At 35.1% G+C, this 12,419-nt stretch overlaps 1 protein-coding gene across 1 annotated transcript in view; it reads left to right on the top strand.

Annotated features, from left to right (window-relative positions):
* Window positions 1-12,419, top strand: part of LOC127986873 (neurocan core protein-like) — a 125,343-nt gene that overhangs the window by 93,832 nt on the left and 19,092 nt on the right. The window contains exon 10 of the mRNA XM_052589133.1: window positions 3,327-3,440. Coding sequence (XP_052445093.1) covers window positions 3,327-3,440 — 114 coding nt within the window. The remainder of the gene's footprint in view (window positions 1-3,326; window positions 3,441-12,419) is intronic.

Here is a 12,419-nt window from a genome sequence, read left to right as displayed (position 1 = left end):
GGCCGTGCTGTTTATGTTTGATCCACTCAAAAGAACTGCTCGTGTGAATCATTCATTCAAGAGGTGGGCATTCAAGAGGTTTTTGATTCACTCAAACTGGTTCATAAGAGTCATTTGTTTGGGAATCGAGTCACATGGGTCATGCTGTTTATGTTTGATTAATTAAAAAGAAACACTCATAAGAATAATTTATTCAGGAATCAGACTGGTTGTGCTGTGATTTTGATTCACTCCGGCTGGTTCATTGTGTGGGAACTGAATTACACTGGTCAAGCTGTTTATTTTGGATTCACTAAAAAGAACCGCTCATAAGAGTCAGTCATTCAGGAATCAGACAGGTTGTGCTGTGTACTTATGTGCACTTATGCTCTCTGAAAAGAACCGCTTCATAATAGTTATTTGTTTGGGAATTAAATTACACTGGTTGTGCTGTTTATTCTTGATTCACTGAAATGAACTGGCTCATAAGATTTATTAATTCAAGAATAAGACAGGCTGAATGCTTTTGATTCACTTAGAACTGGCTTGTAAGGAGTCATTTGTTTAGGAAATCAGTTGCACTATTCTAGCTGTTTATTTTTAGTTCACTGACAAGAACCGCTCATGAGAATCATTTCCTCGAGAATTAAAATACATCGGTTGCACTGTATTGTTTTGATTCACTAAAATAATTGGCTCATAAAATAGTTGACTCCTGCGTGAAAGTGTACATTGTTTGGGTGTTTTAATGAGAGAAGTATGACTCGTGTGATTTTTGGGATTTTTGGGACTCGTGTGATTTTTGGGATTTTTGGGATTGGGCGTCTAGACATGCCAACGCTTTCCCTGCTTGAAGTCCGCTGACGCTTTGAATCTATGACAGTTCTACCACTGCGTTGCTTTGATACAGCGGAGCTCAGCTTTCATCCCAGCATGTTTCCTCTGCATCTAAAACCTCATTAATCCAGCCATGGGTGTTTTATACTCCAGGCAAAGTGGAGATGATCCAGCCGGCCTCTGCCTTCGCCCTCTCTGGAGCCTAGGAGATACACTCTGATGGTTTGTAGGCTAGAAGCTCTCGTTTGCCAGCTGTGTCTTAATTGATTTTGGCCTCAAGCTCGGGATGAGGAGAAGAAATGGTTGCAGGCAGGTGGACTATTGGATAAAGAGTATGTGTGTCCATGCATGCACCCCACTGACCCAGGTCTAATTTATGTGTGGAAGGATAAGAGTCTGAGAGGCTTTTACAATGGAAATAGTTTTAGAGCTAAAAAGCCTTAACGGTACTTCTGCTTAATGCTAGAGGGTCTTAAAAACGTATATATTATTTATTTAAAACTCGCTCAAAAATGTAATCTTTGTATTTCTTCAAGGTTTTCTACATTTTAGGAACCACAGTGCGTTTTAATATTACGTTTCTAATAGTAAAGTTTATTTATTTAATATATAAGTATATTTAATAATATATAAGTTTTAAGCATTTTTAATAGGTTTTATATATTTAATTATACTTATGCAAGAACAAAATATAATAATATATAAATGCATGCATACATTACTGTATTATTAAGGCTATGTTATATCTCAAAACTAAGTTCATCTCCATTTATGCTTTTTCAGTTATTTATATATATATATTAAGTTTTATTCTCAGATGTTATATATCAATATTATATTGTTTCTTATTTATATTTTTATTTAAAATGTGTGCTTAAATATTGAATTTAATATTTTGTTTCTATAACAACAAACTTTACAGCTTTATTTACTTGTTTGTTTTCTATATTTTGTATATTTTAAATATTTAATTATATTTATATAAAAACTGTAATAAATATGTAAAATTGCATTCATTAATGCCATATTATATCGCAAAACTAAGTTCTTCTCCATTTATGTATTTATTTATTTTTTGTTTTAGTTATTATGAAGTATTTACTTAATATTTTTATATTTTATATATCACATAATAATAATATTTCTATTGTTGTGTTTATGTATTTATTTAAAACATATGCTTAGATACCAAAAGCTTTACAACTTTATTATTTTTTGGTTTGTTTAAGTATCTTTAGTATATTTTATATATTTAATTATATTTATACAAAAATACTGTAATAAATATATATACTGTATAAATGATATATTATAACTCAAAACGGCATTTCATGTCCATTTATGTATTTATTTTTGTTTTAGTTAATTATTATTTTGTTTAGTTATTTAGATATTATTCTTTATTTGTTCTAATGTATATAATATGTTGTTTTTAAATGTTTGTAAATGTATATGTTAGTATGTATTGCATAATAAATAAATAGTTGAATAAAATGTAAATCAATCTTTACATTTCTATGTTTTAGTTACCACAAAGAGTGCAGTAAGTATGTTATTTTTACTTGGTGGTTAATAGATGCGTGTTGATAATTGCATTTATGCTGGTAAACATAGCATCGGGAATCAGGATTAAGATCGTAGTCACATGAAAAATCACAACAAACATAAATAGCGTAGTTATTTATGTTGCACTTTAGGTCAGAAATATATAACGCAAAAACTAGTGTTTTTAAAATCTACAAGATACAGTATATGACATTTGGCTTAGGGCCACCAGAAACTATTTCAGTTGCACAAGATGAACCTCAACAGATCGGAGACCAGAGACTTCTAATAAAAAGGTGTATTTATGTATTTTGCACGCTGCTTTTTCACAGTTAACTTTTATTGCGCAATAACGTGCAAAATGATATTACGCAATGTCAAGTTTACCATCACAGCTGTCATGCTGAAATATACAAATGTGTATAGCGTCTAATACAAATCATTGTTCGTTAAAATAAAAAACAACATACCAAAACATTTGATCATGACAGAAGTCATGAGAGAAATAATAGAGAGAGAGAGAAAGGTTCAACAGTAGCTGTATGGTCAGTTCTTGAAATAACCTCTTGAAGAAAGGTTCAGCAAATACGTTTTCAACACAAGCGGTTGACTGATTCCTCCCTGTGAACACAGAGATTGGGTATTCACAGCTGGTCTGAATTCTTTTTTGCACAAACGTGTTTGTAAAAAGGGTCCAACTCATTATTATAGTGATTTCAGTCCTAGTATTGTAGTTCATTTCAGAAACGCCAGCAAGACATTGTACCTCAGTAATTGGAAATATAGCAATGTTAGGACAAATGTTAGTTTTGAAAATCGGAAAATAATGAGAACAAAATCGCAACTTTCTGGCGTGCCATTTTATAGCACCTGCGGTACTTTCTCAGCTCTAATGCAAAGGTAAAATGAAGCAAAACCGTTGTTTCTGAATTTGATGATCTCTCTGTCTCTGTTTGTTCTCACAGATATTGATGATTGTCAGTCCAATCCATGTCAGAATGGAGGCACCTGCATTGATGAGGTCAACTCTTTCGTATGCCTGTGTCTGCCCAGCTATGGTGGAGCAACCTGTGAGAAAGGTAATAAAATAACACAGATTTGCTCCTACATGCAAATTATGAAATATATGGAATAAAAGATATTATGGAGGTGGGACAAGTTCCTGATCTGCTTGTGATCTGGAATAAGCGGCATTTTTTTAATCTATCTTTTTTAGTTGTTGAGTTTGTTTCATTTGTTTTTGTCTGCATTTGTCATTTAAATTTTATTTCAGTTTTAGTTTTAGTCATTTTAATACTTTAATTTTGTTTTTGTAGTTGGTTAGGCAAATTTCCCCCCTTATTTTGATATATATATAAGGGGATGAATGGATGAATTAATGAAAGGATGAAGCAATGGATGGATGGATGGATGGATGGATGGATGGATGGATGAATGGATGAATGAATGAATGAATGAATGAATGAATGAATGACTGACTGAATGGATGGATAATGGGATGGATGAATGAATGTAGGGATGAATGAATGAAGGGATGAATGAAGGAATGATATGATGGATGAATGGAAGATTGAAGATATGATTGGATAATTGAAAGAAGGGATGGATGGATGAATGAATGGAGAAAGTGATGGCTGGATGAAGCGATGAATGAATGAATGAATGAAAGAATGAAGAGATGGATGGATGGATGGATGAATGAATGGAGAAAGGGATGGCTGGATGAAGCAATGAATGAATGAATGAATGAAAGAATGAAGAGATGGATGGATGGATGAATGAATGGAGAAAGTGATGGCTGGATGAAGCAATGTATGGATGAATGAATGAAAGAATGAAGGAATGGATGGATGGATGAATGAATGGAGAAAGGGATGGCTGGATGAAGCAATGAATGAATGAATGAATGAAAGAATGAAGAGATGGATGGATGGATGAATGAATGGAGAAAGTGATGGCTGGATGAAGCAATGTATGGATGAATGAATGAAAGAATGAAGAGATGGATGGATGGATGAATGAATGGAGAAAGGGATGGCTGGATGAAGCGATGTATGGATAAATGAATGAAAGAATGAAGGGATGGTTGGATAAATGGATGGATAGATGGATGAATGAAGGAATGATGGGATGGAGGGATGGATAAATGAAGAGATGGTTTGATGAAAGAAGGGATGGTTGGATGAATGAAGGGATGAAGTGATAAAGGGATGGACGGATGCATGGATGATAGGATGGATGGATTTGAAAGTATTATATGTAGTTACATCTATATATTTATATTATTTATAACATGGATAAATATATTTAATATATAAATGTAACATTTTTCTTAAATATCATGTGCGTGTATTTATATATACGAAATAAATATACACAGTACACACACATACATTCACTGGCCACTTTATTAGGTTCACCTGTTCGGTTGCTTGGTAAAACAAATTGCTAATCAGCCAATCACATGGCAGCAACTCAATGCTTTTACACATCTAGATGTAGTAAAGATGATTTGCTGACGTTCAAACCGAGCATCAGAATGGGGAAGCAAGGGGATTTAAGTGACTTTGAACGGGGAATGGTTGTTGGTGCCAGACGGGCTGGTCTGAGTATTTCAAAAACTGCTGATCTACTGGGACTTTCACACACAACCATCTCTAGGGTTTACAGAGAATGGTCCGAAAAAGGGAAAATATCCAGTGAGCAGCAACTGTGTGGATGATATTGGCTTGTTGATGTCAGAAGTCAGAGGAGAATGGCCAGACTAGTCAGAGATGAGAGAAAGTAACTCAAATCACCACTCGTTACAACCACGGTATGCAGTCAAACCCTGAAGCAGATTGGCTACAGCAGCAGAAGACTACACCAGGAGCCGCTCCTGTCAGCTGAGAACAGGAAACAGAGGCTACAATTCACAGGCTCACCAAAATTGGACAATAGAAGATTGGAAAACGTTACCTGGTCTGATGGGTCTCGATTTCTGCTGCGACATTCAGATGGCAGGATCAGAATTTGGTGTAAAGAACACGAAAGCATCCTTCCTTGTCTCATTGGTTCAGGCTGGTGGTGGCGGTGTAATGGTGTGGGGGATAGTTTCTTGGCACACTTTAGGACCCTTAGTACCAACTGAGCATTGTTTAAACACCACAGCCTTACCTGAGTATTGTTTCTGACCATGTCCATCCCTTTATGACTACAGTGTACCCAACTTCTGATGGCTACTTCCAGCAGGATAATGCACCATGTCTCAAATCATCTCAGACTGGTTTCTTGAACATGACAATGAGTTCACTTTACTCAGATGGTCTCCACATTCACCAGATCTCAACCCAATAGAGCAGCTTTGGGATGTGCTGGAACGGGAGATTCACATCATGAATGTCAGCCGACAAAATCTGCAGCAACTTTGTGATGCTATCATGTCAATATGGACCAAAATCTCTAAAGAATGTTTCCAACACCTTGTTGAATCTATGCCACAAAGATTTAAGGCAGTTCTGAAGGCAATAGGGGGTCCAACCTGGTACTAGCTATGTATATATATATATATATATATATATATATATATATATATGTATATATATATATATATATATATATATATATATTTTACATATTGATACTTCACTAGCTGAGTAAACCACAAATAAGTTCAGGTCCAGGCATTTACACTGATGGCAATATGTGCAGATAGCCCAGGTGAGTCCTGTCAAACTAAAGAAGCTGCAGCTGCGCTGAGACGCAGCACATTTCATCCTGGTGTAACCCAAGTGGTGTCAGACCTCCCGCAGCATGATCGCTCTCTCCTGCCTGAATATGTTTGCTGTACCATCCTATGGCCTTACAACCAAGCGTTCAGCTGCAGGGCAATGAACCATGGGCGATCAATCCCGTTCCTGTGAGTCTGAGAGTGAGACGGGAGTGAAGGTGGACTGTGCTAGGACTTGCGATCGGTCTGGTGGAGCGAAACGCACCTTCACACAAATCCTCTGCTCCGAATGCACCCCCCCAAAGACAGCCGAGGGGTTGGGGGAAAGCCCACCCATTATACATACTCTTTATGTCTTGTAAAGTGGGCTGGAGGAGTGGGAGCAGTGGACTGGAATGAGTCCCTGGTCTTTCTGGTGGTGACAGGATGTACATTTTCGGGTGAAGTATTACATCAACATCCAGGACTACTGTGTGTCTGTACTCTTTGATTTCTATTTTATTTTGGACCAGTGCTTCATTAAATGCTCGATTCTGATTGGTCACAGTTTGTGGCAAAAGATTATAGAACATAACAGTTGGGGTCCCGATGTAAAAAATCAGAAGGATTTTCTTCCAGAAGAACAGATTTTTTAAAATAATTTTCTAATAACAGCTCAAAAACTAATTTAGTAAATACTTTAATACGTTAGTGAATATACATTTGTTTATATTCACAATCAACCATTTTAAATCAATTGTTTTGTTTTTACAGTTTTTAATTCAGTTATATAATTTGCAATTCTTTATGGAAAATAAATATATAAATATTGAATGCATTATTATTATTATTATTATTATTGTTGTTGTTGTTATTGTTATTGTTATTATTATATAACTATTATAAATTATTATATGTAACTTGTTTTTCCTTTTGGAAGGACAAATACTATCCTTTTTTTCAGAAGAACCGACTTTTAATGAAAACCTAATATATTATTTTATAATATAATAAATGAAAATGTGGAAGTGTTTAATTTATTTTATACAAAAATGAATGAATAAATAAATATTAATGTATAATATATATTATTGTATTTAATCAATTATACACAATACTTTATTTTAATATTGATTTTATTTCTATTATCAACAATGAGTAGTTTTATTACAATAGTCAGTTGTATCATTTGCAGTGCTTAATGGGAAATCTTTTTTTATTTTTTTATTTTTTTTTAAGAGCTAGTTGGAATATGAATTTGTTAAGATTTTATTGTTTAATTCCTATTGAAAATGAATAGGGAGATTTGGTGGAGAATGTGTTTTTGATTTCTGTTCAACATGAATATGGTTATTATTTCTCACCTGGATTGGCATTATTGGATGTTTTTGTGCGTGAACGGTGGTTAATGTACACACACCCCTTCAAAAACAATGATCACAGAGGCACTGAAGCCCATGTCAGGTTCATTTGTTTGCTCGTCCAGTCTCTGGTGTAATTAGTGTTCATTTTGTTAATGAAAACTATGACGAAAAATGTTCGTTAAAAAGCTTTTTCCCATGATTAAGATGAGACAAAGATGAGACGAGACAACAATAATTTCAATAAACTATAACTATGACTATATTCAATATGCAATTTTGTTGACAAAATAAGACGAGACTAAAATGTATAAAAAAAAAAAAATTTAAACTTAAAAAAAAATCTGTTTTTTCGTCAAAAAAGGAGACAAAATGTTATTGTGAGCTTTCATGAGTGCGGTTGCCAGATGTTAAAAGTTCAAATCCCCATATCAGAGCATCACTGTTGCTTATTTTATGCAATCCGGCAACCATGCACACGTCCTCGCTCTTCATTGCAGAAGTGCCGCCGCTGATGATCTGAATACACGGACAAACAAGCTGGAGTTTAGCATCTAAAAAGCATCATTTAGCCGGTCTGTGTTCTGTCACGAGATTTTGACTGTATTATTTGCGATTGTGGTTGCTGTATAAATGCATTTACTCGACTGCTGTTTTTTAATAGAGAAATAGGCTATTGCAATTTGGAATTATAGTGGATAATATTATTGGATAATATTTTTTGTTTGTTTTAGCTGCTTTCATAATGTAGCCCGAGAGAGTGCATAAGACCTTTGATATTCATTTATATAATAAAACGCCTATACTTATTAAGTACACTAGATGAGGTAAAATACACCAGTTCACATTCTATTGATTTCTGCTTACTAGTAAAAAGTACAATACCTGTGTAACGATATGCAAATCTCCATATTCATCGGGAAGAAGGAGGCGGGAACCGGCGCACAATCAAAAAGCATTTTAATATTCATAAATAAATACAAAACGGCGCACCAGCCCCTCACGGACGACTGGTGCGCACAAATAAAAACCAAAACATAAAATAATGTCCCAGGCCTGGTCCTCTCTCGTCCTCCACGGTCGTCACTCCAGTTTTATATCCTTCCATCTCCTACGTGGGACTCGATACTAGCGGTGGGGCTCAGGTGTAGCTCATCTCCAATCACTACACCTGGCCTCACTCCTCGTTCCCACGCCTCTCGGCCCCGCCCCACTCGCCACAACCTGAAATGCAAAAGTAAATTTCTCAAATGACAACAATCCTTAATACTGTTGTACAGATAATTAATAATAATAGTATTAATGCAAAAATGTCAAGTCAAAGTAGACTAAAACATTTGATATTTTCTTTGACTAAAACTAGGCTAAAATGTTGAGACTTATATATTGACTGAACTAAATGGGATGAAGTTGACTAAATATGCTTAAAAAAACCAACAAGGACATTTATCACTGGACTAAGACTAAGAGTAAAGTTTAAAATAGCTGACAAAATGAACACTAGGTGTAATGTGATTCTGTAAAATCAGTGAAGACGGTCTGTTCTCGTCACAACCACATCACCTGCCTCCACCAGACAACTCCAGTTTCCATGGGGACCACTAGTGATGTCACTACACCTACTACACCGCCAAACCGGTCGGGTTCAGAGGCCAGCTGTTCGATACGCGCCGTAATGTGTGTATCAACAGACCCGCCGAGCCAATTCATCTCTCATGCTAATTGCAAGACTTACAGATGCTCAGATTTAGGTAAAAGCATTTCTAAACACATTAAAGCATTGCATTAAAGCAGCAATCCCTAATGTATTTTTGTGGAAGAAATAATCCTCAATTGTCTTTAGCATTGCTAAATTTCCATGCACCGCTGGAGAAATGTAGCGTTTAGCACCTGTAATTTTGGTTCAAAAGCTTCCCTCCTGGTCGTTCCCTCTCCATCTACTCATGTCAGATCTTGGGGAGTACGTGTACTTGGCAATTTCTGCTCAACTGTCTTTGTTAAAATCGAGAAACCGAACAAAAGAAATTCATAAACATGCATGGCGTGCCCCAAACGTCCTCTGTTCCTGACGTGGAGCAAATCATTTGCGAATGGAATAAAAAGCTGATTAGTGTGTGTGACGTGCTTAATTAATCCCAGAGCTGCAGAATGCACTTCAATCGCGCTCTTGTGTCAGCTCTATATCGTTTCTTTTGAAATCCCAAACCGTGACGCCAATATTTGTTGAGGACAGAAAGTGCCTCTGGATAAAGCGAGCGAGGATGAAGGGACATTAATGCCGTCCGTGGCTCACAAGTCACATTTCAGGAAACCCCCTGCGAAAGCTCCCGGGATCCACGCACACAATCTACGCCTTTATCTCTCCCTTCCTGCTCATAATTTAGTGAGTGCGAGCAATTCCCACCGTATCTGCCCAACTGTGAAGTATTTGTTAAGTCAAATGTGTGGAGAAGATTTATGAGCCGGAGTCACGCCCGATGCTTATTAACTTAGGCCCACCACAAAATCATGTTGTTGTCGTAGTCAGAGTCTGTCCTCGGTCTAGCGTGATGCCGCAAACACCTCAGCCAATTTATTTTGGTGTTTTTCAAACAGGCTTACTATTATTAGGATATAATTATTTCAGCGTTCACAACACACTTCCGCCCGGGGTTATTATTTGTGTGTTTGTTTCAGTGTGAAGGAGCAGTGACTTCACAGGCAACTTTTTAGTTTGTTTGTTTTTTAGAAAAATATCTTGATACATGAATGTACAATATAGATGTACATTTGTATATTGATGTAGTTTTCTTTATATGTGACCTGTGCTGGCAAAATGAGTAATTTTGAGCTACAGGCAAAAAAAAGAGAATAAACTATAATAAGTTTAATCTAAAATTCTATATGTATGTAAGTATTATTTAATAAATATAAATATTATTTAATATTTATGAAAATAATAAATAGTCTCCTTAAGATTCTCTGAGTCTAACATTACCGTATGCAGGGTTTAGTGATTTTTTTTTAAATTAATGAATTTATTTATTTGACTTCAAGCAATGACTTTTTTTGCTTAATTTAAGAGTTTTGTTGTTGTTGTTGTTTTAGTTTGTTTGTTAAATTGAATGAGTAAAAGTTTTTGGGAAAATATTTTAACACATTTTCTTTGCCCAACTATACTATTTCAACTGTTCTATTTCAACTATGTGTGTGTGTGCGCGTGTGTGTGTGTGTAGGATTAACTTTTTACATTTTAAGTCAATTTTACAGTTCACAGGCAATACTTTGAGTTTTACTCAATATAGCACTTCATTAAAACATGCAAACCAAGTGTATGTGTTACTCAGAAACATCTAAGTAAACAAAACAATAAATATCATGCAGACACTATATCAACAGTACATAATTAGTAATTATAAATACTTGGTACACAATATGAAGCATATATATGTCATTTTGAGTAGAACATTAACTCCAGATGTAGCAAAATTGGGCATTACTAAACCTAGCAACAAAAGCATTGGTAAAACAGTATCAGAAAAGTTGAGTAGGTTGAGATGCTTGAGTTGAGTACTAATATAGCATTTACTTTTTAATAGTGTTATTATTATCATTGCCTGAACTAACTTTATGTAGAATTTACATTAGTTTTTCTGTATTATTTACTTCACCACAGAATCATTTGTATCAGTGTACTTCATTTAATAAAGTTCTGTTACCTCTGTAAGACGTTCTGTTAGACGGTGGTGAGTTCAGTCTGAAAACGATCAGGTTTCACAGTTTGAAACCCTTGTGTAGTCTCAATCCATTCTTTCGGGCTGGAATGCTGGATGGGTCAATATTTATAATAAATATTTGACAGGTTATTTTTGTACCTGGCCGTGTTGACTCTTATTGAGGACAGAAAACAAGTAATTTGTAAGAATACAGAAGAAGCAGGAGATTGCACCCAACATCGTACCTTTCAGTATGAGATTAGTCTAAAATAATGAATCAATACAGCATATTGTGAAATAGTTAAATGGTAGCCAGATACTTTTACTCCACAGATCTGTGGAATTTTCCTAAGTTTGCCTACTGGAGAAAATGACTATTGGAGCTTGCATGTTTATAACAAGGTTAAAGAATGCATCAGTCTGAATTTTCTTTTATGTTGAGAGAAGTTTTATCAAGAGGAGATTGATTGACAACTGAAAAGAGTGGTGGCCATGTTGCATGCCGTCTAGCCTGAGCTGGAAGCAGGCAGATCTGTAAAGTAATCAAGACAGACAGCGAGTTGTACCACTGAGGTCCTGCATCAACTAATATTGAGCACAGCCAAATTAATCACAGTCTTCTGGGTCTTTAGATAGTGTTTGCACTAATGAAGATTTCTTAATTATAACATCACATCAACAGGAGCGTGTGGTGAAGATTACTAAACACAGGTGGCTGAGCAAAAGTACAAAGTAGCTTGTCTTATTTTATCAAGGTTTTCAAGTTTTTTTTTCTTAATGTGACTCAGTAACTGCAATATACAATTACAAACTTCCATATAAGAGGAATATATATATATATATATATATATATATATATATATATATATATATATATATATATATATATATATATTATAGTGTTGTCAAAATTAGCATGTTAATGTGGGCAATTCCTTATTTTTTAAATATTTAACACAAGGGTGAAGCTAAGGTTGGCCACCCCACTCACAAACGCTGCTTAAATGTGGAAAACAGGAAGTTGAAGTTGAATATTCCATATATGGAAAACAGGAAGTTGAATATTCCAAATATGGAAAACAGGAAGTTGAAGTTGAATATTCCAAATATGGAAAACAGGGAGTTGAAGTTGAATATTCCAAATATGGAAAACAGGAAGTTGAATATTCCAAATATGGAAAACAGGAAGTTGAAGTTGAATATTCCATATATGGAAAACAGGAAGTTGAAGTTGAATATTCCATATATGGAAAAAAGGAAGTTGAAGTTGAATATTCTAAATATGGAAAACAGGAAGTTGAATATTCCATATAT

Source organism: Carassius gibelio, chromosome B22, assembly GCF_023724105.1.
Source record: "Carassius gibelio isolate Cgi1373 ecotype wild population from Czech Republic chromosome B22, carGib1.2-hapl.c, whole genome shotgun sequence".
NCBI classification, from domain to species: domain Eukaryota; kingdom Metazoa; phylum Chordata; class Actinopteri; order Cypriniformes; family Cyprinidae; genus Carassius; species Carassius gibelio.
The sequence above is the reverse complement of the archived record's forward strand: the minus strand, read 5'-3'. Positions and strand labels throughout refer to the sequence as shown.